The sequence below is a fragment of the Heliangelus exortis genome, chromosome 13, assembly GCF_036169615.1.
Source record: "Heliangelus exortis chromosome 13, bHelExo1.hap1, whole genome shotgun sequence".
Taxonomy (NCBI): domain Eukaryota; kingdom Metazoa; phylum Chordata; class Aves; order Apodiformes; family Trochilidae; genus Heliangelus; species Heliangelus exortis.
The window spans coordinates 18,773,220-18,787,163 of NC_092434.1; the positions used below are offsets into that span (position 1 = coordinate 18,773,220).

At 61.3% G+C, this 13,944-nt stretch overlaps 2 protein-coding genes across 13 annotated transcripts; both read right to left on the reverse strand.

Moving 5' to 3' along the window:
• Positions 1-379: 379 nt before the first annotated feature.
• Positions 380-5,528, reverse strand: DOK4 (docking protein 4). Of its 6 annotated transcripts, none has more exons than XM_071757296.1 (9): positions 5,385-5,527; positions 4,458-4,665; positions 3,589-3,696; positions 3,145-3,259; positions 2,923-3,042; positions 2,644-2,833; positions 2,204-2,339; positions 1,996-2,107; positions 380-1,914 (listed from the first exon to the last, which is right to left on the reverse strand). In XM_071757296.1, exons 2-9 carry the CDS (start codon positions 4,521-4,523, stop codon positions 1,790-1,792), a joined length of 972 nt encoding a protein of 323 aa, XP_071613397.1. In that variant the 5' UTR covers positions 4,524-4,665; positions 5,385-5,527; the 3' UTR covers positions 380-1,789. The 6 variants fall into 6 exon arrangements, with proteins under 6 accessions (XP_071613397.1, XP_071613396.1, XP_071613395.1 ...); XM_071757295.1 differs by having other exon boundaries at positions 1,996-2,119; positions 5,385-5,526; XM_071757294.1 differs by having other exon boundaries at positions 380-2,107; positions 5,385-5,528.
• An 818-nt stretch (positions 5,529-6,346) lies between these two features.
• On the reverse strand, positions 6,347-13,282 carry CCDC102A (coiled-coil domain containing 102A). Of its 7 annotated transcripts, none has more exons than XM_071757299.1 (9): positions 12,975-13,282; positions 10,832-11,406; positions 9,352-9,554; positions 9,133-9,241; positions 8,759-8,875; positions 8,472-8,681; positions 8,038-8,208; positions 7,858-7,961; positions 6,347-6,785 (listed from the first exon to the last, which is right to left on the reverse strand). In XM_071757299.1, the coding sequence occupies exons 2-9, from the start codon at positions 11,345-11,347 to the stop codon at positions 6,458-6,460; spliced, it is 1,758 nt and encodes a 585-aa protein (XP_071613400.1). In that variant the 5' UTR covers positions 11,348-11,406; positions 12,975-13,282; the 3' UTR covers positions 6,347-6,457. The 7 variants fall into 7 exon arrangements, with proteins under 7 accessions (XP_071613400.1, XP_071613403.1, XP_071613402.1 ...); XM_071757302.1 differs by having other exon boundaries at positions 6,347-6,822; positions 12,975-13,279; XM_071757301.1 differs by lacking the exon at positions 12,975-13,282 and adding an exon at positions 12,851-12,974.
• Between the last annotated feature and the right edge of the window lie 662 nt (positions 13,283-13,944).

A 13,944-nucleotide genomic window follows, 5' to 3' on the forward strand; every position in this document is an offset into this window, starting at 1 on the left:
CAACGGGACGTCATGGCACGGATAACTGGAACAGTTCTGGAAGAGATGGGGCACCTGGAAATGCCTTTGCCTGAGTATGTGGAGCCAGCAGTGCCCTGGCATGCCCCGAGAGCTGCAGGGTGACGTGAGGTGCTGGCATTCTGCTGCACTCGGGGTGGGGTGATGGAAGGTGGCAACTCCCTCCCCTCTTCTCCCCTCCCCAGCAGTTTTAGGGCTTCACTTCAAACGTTCTGGCTGTGGCTGGTGGCAGAACAAAGCCTCGAGCCAAGCACTGCCGGAATGTTGGGAAATCTCCTCCCATCAGTGTTTTTCTCCTTGGCAGACTCTACTCCCACTCACACTTCCCGAGTGCCTTTGGATGAAACAGGAAAACAGGAAGGGTGGATAAGGGTTGTTTATTCATTGAGCAGCTCCTTAAAAAAAAGCAAAAAAACCCCAAACATTTTTGGTAATAGATGTTAAATATTTTCCAGATGAGCTGCATAGCTTGGAAAGTGTGGGTTACACCTCTCACCTGGGGGAGGAGATGCTGCTGGGTGGCACTGGGGTGCTGGCTTCCCCTCCATGCCTGGCCATGCTGTGGGGAACAGCCCTTACCCCTCCCGCCCCCTCCCCTCCTCCCCAGCAGCTCCCCTGGCTCAGCCACAAGCTACACAAATCCAAGACACAGTATTATTTACAGTCCACAGGTCCCCACATCACGACACTCCCTGTCCCCAAAGCACAGACCTGGAGGGCAGAAATAAACCCACCGACTGCCCAACCCCGACCAAAAGAAGACTCCAAAGAAACACCAAGTCTGAGTGGCAATAAAAAGATAGCCCTTCTAAAGGAGGTCAATAAATAGGAGAACTAGAAAAAATCAATTGCTTTTGAGTTCAGCACACAAAGCCCAGCTCCCCCCTGGCCTCAGTGCAGTGAGGATGGGGACACCTGGGGGGGCGGGGGGGGTGGCTTTTCCACGCCAGCACGGGCTCCCCTGCCCAGGGATTGTGACATCCACACAGCCCAGAGGGACAGACACCACTGGCCAAAACCAGCCTCTGGGTTGCCCACCAACAGATAAACTGGGGGGGGAGTGGAGGACCGAGGGGTGGTACGGGGGAACAGCCCTGGAAAGGAGGGAGGGGCTCAGCCCTGCCCAGCCACTCTCCCCCGCTGATGCCCTCCAAAAGGGAAACAGTTTCTCCTGAGATGTCTCAGTTCCACAGCGAGTGTTTAAACAGCTTCGAGAAGTGCAAAAATCAGCTGCCAGGGGGCATCCCCAGGAGCACACTGCTCTGCACAGAGGGGGTGACATGCCAGGACCCTGCACCTTCAAGCCTGACACAGCCACTTCCCCGAGAATTGCTCCATGCTCTGCAGGGTGATGCTCCAGACTCCCCTCCTTTGCAGAAAACAACTTCCAATTTCATCTCCCCCCTTCTCTTCTCCACCTCCCAGCTGGATCCCCAGGAGTAAAAAAAAAAAAAAAACCAAAACAAACCACTCTGAGCATCTCTGCCCGAGGGCTCTTCAGCAGCCACGAGGTTTGCATTCGTGGGAGAAGGCAAAAATCTCTTATAATACAGATACTCAAAATAATATTCGAGGTCAGTCAATGCAGAACCAGCCTTCACCTCCCGGAATGTGGGGCCAGGGCATGAGGCAGTGCCTGTTCCCCAAGAGCTCCGGGCACAGAGAATGCACAGCCCCATCTCCCTGGGGACTCCAAGAGACAGCTTCGTGTCCTTGCCCCCCTTTGGGGATGAAAACGGTGACCTCCAGCAGAGTCCCTCCCGTGGCCAGCTCACGGGGACACTGTGGGCTCCCTGCTCTCAGGCTCATCCCTTTTGGAGGACTTTGGCTGCAGCAAGATGAACCTGTTGAGGAGGTCGGTGTCCGAGCTGGGCTGCACGCCGGTGTACACCTCCCCTGGGGATGAAGCAGAGGGTGGGTTCCTGGGGGCAGAGGGGACACCCCGAGGGCTCCTCAGTGGAGGACAGGGACACTCACTGGGATAGCTGGAGGACTCGGCCACATTCTGGGAGCCCGTGATGTGGTGCCAGTAGGCGCTGCGGGGCAGCATGGTGGTGGGGGTGCAGGGGTAGGAGAAGTGCTCAGTGCCCTTGTTCAGCAGCTGCAGAGGATAAGAAGGGGGTGAGGATGGCACAGGGTAACCTGAACCCTGCCCCAGCTGTACCCAGGGTATGCTGCAGCTCACCCTGACGTTCTCCATCTCCAGCAGAACCCTCTTGTGCTGCTCAGCGATGGCCAACGTGGCGCTGTGCACACGCTGGTAGATCTGCTCACCCTCCTGTGTCTGGAAGGTGTAGAGACCTTCACCTGCATCACACATCCTGCAGGGACAGGGCACAGGCCATCACCAGCGTCCCCAAGCTGAGGGATAAAAAAAATACTACACCCCCACCAAGGAGCTGACCCATCTTCCCACTCCCACACCTTTCAGTGCTGTCCCCATGTCCCCTCCACAATGCTGAGCTGGGACCAGATCCAGCCCAAAACCTCTGGCTGTGGGGCACCTCATGTGGGCTGCGGCCATCACCCTGGCCTCAGGCTGCCCTGGGGTGATTCCTGGGGTGTGCCCAGCAGAATAAAGGCACCCAGCAGTGGGTGCCCCTCCCAGCCAGGGTAAGATCTCACCGTCCAGCCTCAAAGGTGAAGCGGGTGGCATCGCGCCCGTAGCGGCGCAGGGAGCAGAGGGGCCAGGAGAGCAGCTTCACACGGGGGTTGTGTGTGTCCCAGAGGTAGATGTTTTCATGGGTGATCTGCAGCTTGCACTCGCCATAAATGTCCAGGTTGGGGCAGGGGAGAAGGAACACGTTAAACCGGTCTAGAAAGTGGAAAAAAAAAAAAATAGAAAGCAATAATTTAGGAGGGCACAGGAAGACTGAGCCCCAGGTAAGTGCCCCACTGGCTCACCTGTCTGCTCGCTCTGCACGCCGGGTGCCAGCAGGTCGGGCTCCCCCAGGCCCAAATGGTTGGGGCAGGCTCCGAGGCACTCCACAGACAGCGTCTTGTACCACTCCTCTGCCTCCAGCTCTGCAAGGCAACCACATCAGCCCCTGGGCAACCCTGCCCAAAACAGGGGGTCCCTCTGCCCCGGCACCCCAAGCCCTGCTCCCCCCCAGCACTGTTCCACACCTGAGTCACAGGTGAAGGTGCGGGCAGAGTCGTCAGCGAACACAATGGCCACGGCCTGTCGCTTGGTCTCCCTGGGCAGACGGGTGACACACTTGACATTGCTGATCTCAGTCACCTGCAGAGGAGGTGGGGGGGTCATGGAGAGCTGCACCTGAACCCAGCCCCACTGCACCTGAACCCAGGTCTGCTGTACCCCTGAACCCAGCCCCACTGCACCTGAACCCAGCCCCCCTGCACCCAGAGATCTGGTGGCACCCAGACCTGTTCCTCCTGCTCCCCCCTGCTGCACCAAGAGCTGCACCCTGACCCCACTGCACCCCACCAGAACACACAGGGCAACAGCTGCCCAGCTCCACCCCAGCGCATTTAGGCAAGAGGGGCCCCTGTGAGCCACAGGGAGCTCCCCTGCAGCACAGACCCCCCCTCCTCCCATGCAGCCCCCACCTTGGGGCAGCCATGCAGACACGCTGACTTCTCATCTGGGTACTTCTCCAGGCGCTGGGGTCCTTTACTGGAGGATTTCCGGAAAACCAACCAGCACCTCCGGTAGATCTGTGGGGCAGAGCAGGGAGCTGACAGCATGGGGGTGCTGCTCCCTCTTCCCACTCTGTCCCCAAACCACCCCCAGGATCCCTGTGCCAAGTCCTGCTGACACAGGGGACTCTGGGGACAGGGCTATCCCAGGGCTGCCATCATTCCTCCCACCTCTGCCAACACTAATTACTGAACTTAATTAATGAGCGTCGGCGAGGGAACCCCCATCCTGACGTGCCCTCTCCTGCAACCCTGGCTTCTGGGGTGTGTCAGGTCCACAGTCCCAAAGCATTCCCACCCCCACCCCCCCAGCCTGCTACCTCTTTGTTCTCCTTAATTAGCGTGAAATTACCCAGCATGCTCCTTGCTGCTGGCTCCAAGCAATGGAGGCGAGCGCCCAGCTCACCTGACCCCCACCTACAGGTGCTGCACTCCAGCACCCCCTTGATTTGCACCCAGCAGCCCCCCCCCCGCATCCCCTGGCTTGGGCATTCCCAGTGACAAAACTGGGTGTGGAGGGGACAGGGGAGGGGGGGCAGTACTGAGGGACACCCCCCAATCCCTGCAGTGACACGTGTCAGGTGTGGGGGTGCCACCTGGTGCAGGATCTGGCCCCCTGGGATTGTTGGATGATTTGGGTACCAACAAGTGGCCTGTCCCTGCCCCGCCCCCGCAGCACCCAAAATGCCGCTTGTTCAACCCAAAATCAGGGGGACTGGTGGCTGCTAGAGCGCCAAATCAATGGGTATCCCCCCCATTCCCCAAGACCCCGCACTCACCCCCAGCTTCTTGCTCTTCATCTTCACGTAGCCTTGCTTAATTATGTCGTTAAAATTCGTCGCCATGGTGATGGCCCGATGGGGCGGGGGCTATTTTGGGAGGGGGGGGCTGCCTTCACCTCGGCCCCCCCCCCGCCATCCTCTTCCTCCGGACCCCCGCTGCCTCACGGCCAGCCCAGCTTGGTGCTACTGGTGTCCCCCATCCTGGCTGGGAGAGAGAAATGACGGATCAACGGGTGACATCTTCCTCTGCCTCCTCCTCTTCTTCCTCCTCCCTTTGCTGTCTGAACCACCCAAGTGGAACAGTCCAGCGTTAACCCCTGCCTGCCGGCGGTGGTCTCCATCCCCACCCCTCCTTCCTCCCAGCCTGCTCCCTCAGGACACAGAATGTCCCTGCCCTCAGGCCTCTGTGTTAACCTCCTGCCCGGCCAGACCAGCTCTGCCTCGCTGCTTTTTTGGCTGTGGCATCTTTCTCGGCACAGCCCACTCGCTCTCCAGCCCCTCTGCCAACTCGACATCACTCAGCTCGGACACACTATGTGAGAGGAGTCCTCGGTGGTGAGACCAAGCAGGGACCAGGTTTGTTTCCCAGCTGGAAAAGTCCCCTACGGAAGGATGGGGACATCCCCAGGGATGCCAGCACAGCCACGGTCCGTCTGGGTGCCACCGGGACGGCTTGTGTCCCCAGAAGCACGAGGGCTGCTGTGGAGTGGCCCCTGGAGGGGGGAGTGGGGGTGATGGGGACTGAAGTAGCACCCTGAGGACTGAGGCCAGCGCTCCCCTCCGTTGGGAGCTTCCCCCTTCCCCCGCTCGGCCATCCCATGACGGAATTCAGAGATGTTGGAAGACACGTCCTGCCCCCCGCCCCCATCGTCTCGGCCACCCCCACCCGGGCACCCCTGACCCCTCCGTCGCCCCGAGTCTCACCCGCTCCCACCGGCATCGTCCCCCCTGCGCTGTCACCCGCCGGACGGCTCCCCCCGACACCTCTCTCCCCGGTGGGCGCTCAGCACCCCGCACCCGGGCTGCTCGGTATTGCCCGCACCGCCGGCCCCGCCGCTGAGCCACCCCGCCCCCCGTCCCCGCCCCTCCAGGCGCCGCTCCCGCCCCGGTAACCCCACCCCGGGCTGCCTGACCCGGCCCTCCGGGCCCAGCTTCCCCCGGCCCGGCCCAGGCAGAGCCACAGGGCCGCTGCCTGCCAGGTTTCCTGCCCGCACATCCTCGGGCTGCGGAGTGAACGCCCCGCGGCGAGTGCTTCCCGCAGGGCAGCGCTGGCCCGGGCTGTCCCCGGGATCAGGCAGATGTCTCCTCGTCCCTGTCTCCCCTTCTGTGTCCCGCCCAAAACTCTGGTCCCCACTGAAGCTGCCTGCAGGCACCTCCACCCCCACCGTACCGACTTTGTTGGCCCATAAATAAATAAATAATCGCTGCAAATAAAGGGGCATTAATCTCCCCCCCCACTGCAGAGACCTGTGGCCAGCCCAGCACTTAGAGGCAGAGCGAGGCCATCAGCTCACTGCAGCATTAATTTTTAATAAGGTTGTGTCTGAGTTCCTCCAGGACCCCACGAGGACCTCCAGGAGAGCTGCCAGGGGTGAGCACCCTGCGCTCACAGAAAAGCACCCTGCACCCAAGGGTGAGCACCCTTTCACCCCCGTGGGTGCACACTGATGCCTGCCCTGCCACAGCCTCCCCCCTTGCAACCAGGAGCCACCCCACAGCCCCTGCTTCCAGCTCACCCACAAGCTAGCCTTGTCCCCAAGCATGGGGACAGTGATGGCAGCAGGGTGATGGCAGCAGCCACACATACAGCCCTGCTGTGTCTCCCCAGTGCTGTCCTGCATATCTTCCCTGCATGGGGACAGAGCAGAGTTCAAGCCACCACCAGAGCCTGGGCCCCTCCTTGTTTTGTATTTCATTAAAAAAAATCATATACAAATACATACATATATATAATATATATAGAAAAGTGGGCAGGAGGGTGTGGCCGGCAGCAGGGCTCACTGCCCCTCTCTGCCCTGTGCTTGCTCCTCCTGGGCTGCCTGGTGATAGCTTTGGTGGCCACATCCGTGTCCCAGGAAATGCTGGCAGCCAAGGGGCACTGGATACTGCCCAGAAGGCAATGCCTCTGCTTTCCCATCTAAACAAGGGTCACGGCATGGCTGGGTCCTGTGGTGACAGGCACTTGAGGGCAGAGGAGTGCCACGGGATGTCTCCATCGTGGTAGCACCCTGGGCTCTAGGGCACCTGGATCTGCAGGTCCTCATCCTCATCAGGGTCGCTGGTGCCATCCCCGGTGTCATCAGGGCTGAAGCGGGCGCTGCACATCTTGCCAAAGAGTGGGGTGCTCTGCTGCCGCCGCAGCCTGCCAGGGAGAGCTGCTGGGGCGGGGGGCTTTGCTGCAGCCCCAGGGGGGTGCCAAAGCCCATCCCAGTCCTCCCACACTCCCCCAGCACAGCTGCACCCCAGTGAGACCTCATTCCTGCCGCCCCCGTTTGAGCTCGAGGTGCAGGATCAGCCCCCCCCCCCCCCAACATGGGGCCAGGGAGCCCTGGATGATGCTTGGCAGAAGGGGGCTGCTGGGTACAACACAGCCATGTACACAGACACAGTCATTCTGGGAACCTTGGAACCAGGGAAAGTGCAGAGCAGGGGGGAGTCATCCCCCCGAAATGGGGATTCCCCCAAAAAGTACCCAGGAGTCTCCCATTTCTGTGGTGGTTTCAGCTCCTCACTCGCCCTTGCACTGAAGTTCAATGCAAAATTTTGAAGGCAATACGAAATCAAAAGGACCTGGTCAGATATGACCTGTTTGCTGTGTTTTACTGGAAAAGATAAATTATTTAAAGCTGAGTGAATGGAGAGGCTAGGGGGTGGTGGTGGTGGAAGATGGAGCCTCTATTATTCCTCTATGATTTAATGAAGATGTCCCAATAAAATAAAGGAGGATTATAAACACAGCCTCCTCCTCTGCCTGCAGGAGACATAGTATTGATCTCCCATGGCCATTTCAGCTTTTTACTGCAGGAGAGGTGAACTGAGACCAAGAAAAATTTTCCAGGGCAATAAAACCCACCTCCCACCTTCCCCGCAGTGTGGGCTGCTTGGAGTCTGCCCTGGCCCTGGGTACTGGTGGGGGAAAACCCAAGCGGTGTGGAACTGGGGTTACTGGTCTGTTGGCAGCCTGGTGTTGGTTTAATTGGGAGATGAACTCCAACCAGCTCTCAGTGGGACAAAGGGTGCTCCAAGGGTGGCTGCACACCCTCCAAAGATGTTGGAGGCACTTTGGCCACGCTTAACCTGGGGTTCAACCAGGGAGATGCTGGTTGAAGGCTGGTGGCAAGGAGAACATAATCCCACCCTTGGGTCCTTTCGTGTCACTTTCCAGTCCCCTGCTCACCGGGACTGGAGATGCTCCAGCTGCACCTGGAAGCTCTCACTCTGCTCTGTCTGCTCATCCAGCGACCTCTGCAGCTTCCGTGTCTGGTTGTGGGCCTCATCCAGCTGAAGGACAGGACAGGATGGGGCTATCAGCAGATGCAGAAGGAGGGGAGCTGCCCACCCCTGCCCCCTTTCCCACCTCATCCTCAGCTTGGGCCAGCTCCTTCTTCAACTCCTCTACCCTCAGGCGCAGCTTCTTCACCTCACCCTCGTGCTGCTCCATGCGGCGGTTGGCGTGGGCCAGCTCGGCCATTTTCTCCTGGTACTGCTTCTTCAGCTTGGTGTGGATGTGCTTCAGGTCAGCCAGCTCCTGTGGTGGGCAGAGAGTGGGTGGCTGAGCACATGAAAGCCCTCCCCACTGCTGGGTGCCCCCTTCTCCCTCCCCAGGGACCATTCCCACCACCCCATGACAGAGGACCTGATGGAGCAAGGATGGAACCACAACCACCCTTTGGGTGAAGGGGGGTGGCAGAGCTTGTCTTTGAGGAGACCCTGGGAGATGCTGAACCACCACTAAAGTGACAGGGTCACCCAGGGGGAGGGTGGCAGGGGACAGGAGCACCCCCAGGGCACCTTGTTCTTCTCGAAGAGCTCAGCCTGGATGGTTTTGAAGTCTGTGTCCAGGGTGCTGGCCGTCTGGCGCCGCTTGCGAGCCAGCACCTCCTCCAGGTCCTCTATCTGTGCCCGCAGCTTCTTGTTCTCCCGCTCCAGGCTCAGCTTCTCCGTCTCCAGCCGCTCCCGACGGCCCCACTCGGCCGCGTTCTCCTCCTGCAGCCGCTCCATCTGGGACAGGGACATGGGGTGGCACAGGGCACCCCCTCGCCACTCCCTTCGCCCCCTGCATTGGAGCTCGGCCTCACCTCTGCCCGCAGCTCAGCCAACTTCTTGTCCATGCTGGAGCGAGCGCCCAGCTCATCCTCCAGGTCCTCAGAGATGCGTCCCAGTTCGTCCTGGTGGATCTCCTTCAGGATGTTGAGCTGGGGGGACACAAAGCACCCAAGGCGGGCAGCAAGCACCCACCCTGCACCGCTGAACCCCTGCCCGCACCCGCCCACCCAATCTCTGCAAATGGACCCACTGGCTCAATAGTTAAGAAATAATTATTAATTAAGACCCTTATTAAGCACCTTGGTAATGGAGAGATGGGTCACCGTGTCCAGACATGCAGACATGCAAGATGGTGGGGGACAGGCCACCTCGCAGGGCACTCCTGGTCCCCAGGCACCATACTCACCTGCTTCACCACCTCCTGCTTGTTCTTGTTGAGCTCCTCGTACTTGATCTTCCACTGGCTGAGCTCACCCTCGAGCTTCTCTATGCTTTTGCTGAGTGCCAGCTTGTCCCTGGGGAGAGGCAATGCTGGGGATAGCCACGAGGACCCCATGGGATGTCCCATCCCAGTGGGGACTGGGCTGGGCTGGCACCCTGTGAGAATAATGCACTGAGCACTCACTCCCGCTCCTTGAGCAGCACTTTTTGGGACTCATCAAGCCTCAGCTTCAGGGCAGTGACTTTGGTGGCATCCTCCTTCATGATGCTGACGTCCTCCCAGAGTAAGTGGCTCCGTTCCTGGCGGGTGAGGGAGGCTCGGGGGCCCCGCTGCTCCCAGCTCTCCTCCTGCTTGCTTGTCAAGACGTTTTCCATCAGCTCCAGCTCCTGTAGCACCACAGGTGGCCCAGCACAGGGAACATGGAGTTACCCATGGGTGAGGGCCAACCCTGACTTCCCACCCCCTCTGGCATCAGACTTCACCCCATAACCAGGAGTGTCCCTTCAGCCAAACCCTCCGGTCCCCAAGGACATCCCAGGATAGATGGAGAGGGACCCATCCTCACAGGGAGAACTCATACTCCACCAGGTTCTGCTGCTGGCTCCCTGCTCTTGCTGGGAATTTGAGACCACCATGTGGGTGATCTTCTACCAGGCTCTATGAGCCCATGGTAATTGAGTTTCAAGGGTTTCTCTGAGGATGGGAAGTCCCCAGGGACTGAGCTGACAGATTGCTGGAAGATGGTGGGAGAGACCTGGATTAGGTTTGGATTTGCTGCTTGGCAACCATGCCCTCAGGTGCAGTGAACTGGCACAAGATGACATCCCAAACAGTGACCTTTGTGCCGAGACAAGAGCTGATGGCAGCAGAGAGGGGATGGATAGAGGAGTTGGGAGCACCCCAATGGTGGCTTTGGTGTCCCCTCCTTTGTCCTCCTCCCTCCAGCACAGACCTGCTGGCATTTGAGCTGTCCCTGGGAGATGTCACTGACACTGCCAAAGTCACCATCCCCTTACCAGCACACTGACTTGTGCCTAATGCATCCAAAGGGAAAGGCCTAGGAAAGGGACCACTGCTGGCACCGAGGTGCTCTCACTGCCTGGGGCTATGAGGACCTGGAACCCCTCCACATTGCTCCAAGAGGGGTCTGACCCTGGAGCCCCTCCAAGGAGTCAGTCTGACCCCATCACACTGCTTTGAAAGGGGTCTGACCCCTAGGGTTGCTTTGAGAGGTCTGAATCCATCCAGAGGGGTCTTAGAGGGGCCTAAGCCTAAACTCCTGCTCCAAGAAGTGTGTGGCCCCCTCACTGCTCCAAGAGGAGCCTGATTCCACGACTGCTCTGAGGGGTCCAACTCCCCCATGCAAGTTCAAGCAGAGTCTGACCCTCTACACTGCTTTGAGAGAGGCAAATTCCACCCACCCATGCTGCTCTCAGAGGGGTCAGACCCACAGTTTGTGGGGCAGGCAGTGATGCCATGGGCACCCGCAGGCAGTAGCAGTTTGGGGCAGCTGCTGGGGGTGCCCTACCTCCTCATGGCACCCCCGAGGTGAGGAGTCCCCCACGGCACCCTGGGCAACCCCCCACAGCTGCTCCAGGCAGACCCCCACAGCACCCCTGGGTGAGGAGCCCCTCACAGTGCCTTGAGCAGCCCCTGCCCTCACCTTGGCTTTCTGGGGAGCCTCAGCCCCCACATCCCGCACCGGCTCCTGTTCGGGGTCAGCCTCTCCCTCGGCCTGTTGGGCACCGGCGGGGCCCTGGTGGGCACCGGAGGGGCCCTGGGGCAGCAGGTGCTCCTCGGGGCGGTCACGGTCTCGGCGCAGCCCGGCCAGCTCCTTGGTGAGGGCCTCCAGGCGATGCCGCAGCTGCCGCACCTCTTCGCGCGCCCGGTTGCGCTCGGCTCGCACCTTGCTCCACTTCTCCCGCCAGTTGGCCGTGCAGTCCGACCACCATCGCATCGTCTTCTCCATCTGGGCCGCCCGCGCTCGTGCCTCCTCCAGCTCCCGCAGCCGCAGCTCCTCCCGCCCTTCCCAGTCCCCTTCCAGCAGGGCTGGGGGGGGGCCGGGAGAAGGTGTCCCGCTGGGGGGGGACGGGGAGGGCTCAGGGGCCAGCAGGGCCAGCAGCGAGCCCCCTGGCAGAGGCGAGGAGCCAGAGAGGTGTGAGGCCCCGCTTGGGTTCATTGTGGGTCTTTCCCTAGGGCACAGCCATCACCACCGGGGCAGCACCTCTGCCCAGGGACCTGTAGGGAGACAAGGGGTCAGGGGGGCCAGGGAGCTGCAGGAGGTGGCTGGGGGGAAGGGGGACATGGCCCCTGTTCTTGGGGTGCCACACTGAGTGAGGAGGTTCCCGGCGTGAACCCTGGTCAGGCTCCCAGTGAGGACTCCGGCAACCTCCCTGGTGATGGCCCCATCGTGGTCCCCATAGAAGACTGGTGATGACACCAGTGAGGCTCTTGATGATGACCCCAGCAATAAGCAATGGCCCCGGCCAGGTCTGCAGAGGTGAGGTCCCCAGCTAGGTTTCCATCCCAGTCTGCAGCCCCCTGCCTGGCCAGCTGTCCCAGTCTGGCACTGCAGCCGGCACCATCCCGGCCCAGGACACCTCTGACAGCACACTGGAGACAACAACGTCTACATGTCATTGGGATGATGTAATCCGGATGACATCATCTGCAGGCTTCCAAGACCATCCCTGGTGCTGTGGTGAGGGGAACCAGCTCCTCGACAGCTCCATCGAGGGTTAAAGCCCGGATCCAGCCACCCCACAGCAGCAGGATGTGTGCCGAGGCCCTGCACAGACCTAGCACCCCAGCTGGGCCAAGGCGGCCAAACCGCCCCAGGAAACCCTAATGCGAGGCTGCCTCGCCGTAATTCGATAAGTACAGAGTCCGGCTGGGTGAACCCGCAGCCTCGGGCAGGTTTTTTGGAGGGTGCAGCCGACCCGCTGCCAAATCCAGCCGGGCAGTGAGAGCTGGTGCCAGAGCTGTGGGAGCATCAGCCGGTGGCAGCTCCGTGTTTTGCGTGGGGGTAAAAATTAATTTCTCTGTATTTGCTGGAATGCTGAAGTTTGGGTAAAACTTCGAGGCGAGCCTTGGCCTGCGCTCCGCCGGGGGAAACCCGGGTCTTGGCGGGAGCCGGCACCTGCAGAGCACGGGTGTGCTGTGCGGTGCCCACGGGGAGCACCGTGCAACACCCGTGGAAGCACTGCACCTCTGGAACACCCACAGGACCATCGGCCTCCTGCAGCGCCCACGAGAGCACCGCTCCCCCGTGTATTGCCCACGGGATCACGCACGGAGCACCCACATCGTACAACACCCGCGGGAGCACCCACAGTCGTGCAGTGCCCTCGGGAGCTCGGACGGAGCACGGGTACCCCCGGAACTCCCACGGGAACTCCGGCTCCGGTGCAACACCCCGGGGAACACAGGCGGACCACGGGCACCCCCGAACCCCTGCGGTCCCGCAGCACCCCCCGTTTCGCCCCGGGCCCCCCGGGGGAGGGTCCGCCCGCCCCCCGCGCTCCCCCATTGGCCGCTGCCGCTGCCACTCCGCCGCCGGCGGTGACGCGCCCGGGCCGGCGGGACTCGCCACATTCCTCCCCTCCCGTCGCGCCCCGCCCGGCCCGGCTCGGCCCGGTACGGCCAGTGCCGGTCTGCTTGTCCCTCCCCGGTACCTCCCGACCCAGTCCGGTACCGCTCGGCCCGGCCCGGTGCGGTCGCCTTCTCCTGCCCCCGCCAAAGTTTCCCGCAAGTTTCCCGGTGCCGCCGGTGCCGCGTCCCGCCGCCGGCCCAGCCCGCGCCCTCACCGGTGTCGGCGCGGCGGAGCAGGGACCCCGCGCTGTCCGGGCGCTGCCTCCGAGTCTCCTCCTCTGCCCCCTCCTCCTTCTCCTCTTCCTCCTCCCCCCGCCGCTCCCGCCCCCCGCCCGCGCCTGGGGGGGCCGGGGCCGGGGCTCGTCCCGCAGCCGCCGCGCCCGTGTGCGCGGTGCGTGTCCGGTGACTGCGGGGGATGCCAAGGGGGCTTTTAGCACCGGGGAAAGAGTGGGGTGCTCGTGGGCGCGTGCTTGCACGCGTGGGTTCCCGGGCGGTCGTGCTCGGGGTGTGCGTGTTCCACGCGTACCCCGTTAAGCGCTGGCGGGGCTGGCACACGCGTGCGGGTGGGGTCCGACCGCCGTGGGGTGTGCGTGGCGGTGGGGATCTGCAGCCGGGGGTCCCCCAAGTGGCTGCCCCAAGCGGTGCGTGCACGGTAGCGGGGGTTTTCACGGCCTGCACACGAGTGTGGTGCCCCAGTGATGTCGTTTGGGGACAACACAAGTGTTTGGACGTGAGAGGCTGCACGCTGCTGCTTGCACGGGGGTTCGGTTGCTCACGAGTGCCCAGGAGCATTCCTGTTCTCACGTGTTTGCACACAAGGGTGGTAGCAGGGCTTGCACACGTACGTGCTGATACATTTAATGGGTGTTTGCACGCTGGCGTGTGCCCGCACACAAGTGGAATGAATGCACGTGGGACTGCAGCTGCCAGACCTCAGCTCAGCCCCTCAGTTCGGGTGTCACACAGCATTACCCCTGCATCCCCACACATCTCAGTGACTGTCCTGCTCCCAGCCAAACAGCAAAACCCCAAACCCACCATATCTTTTTTCCCCCCATATCTTCCTGTTTTCCAGATGCTTTTCAGCCAAAAAAATCAAGAAATACAAACGTCTGAGAGGATTTGTGTTCCACAAGGTGGGGAAATAACCCTATGAGATGTGAACACCCTTTTCTCCTCCAGCAT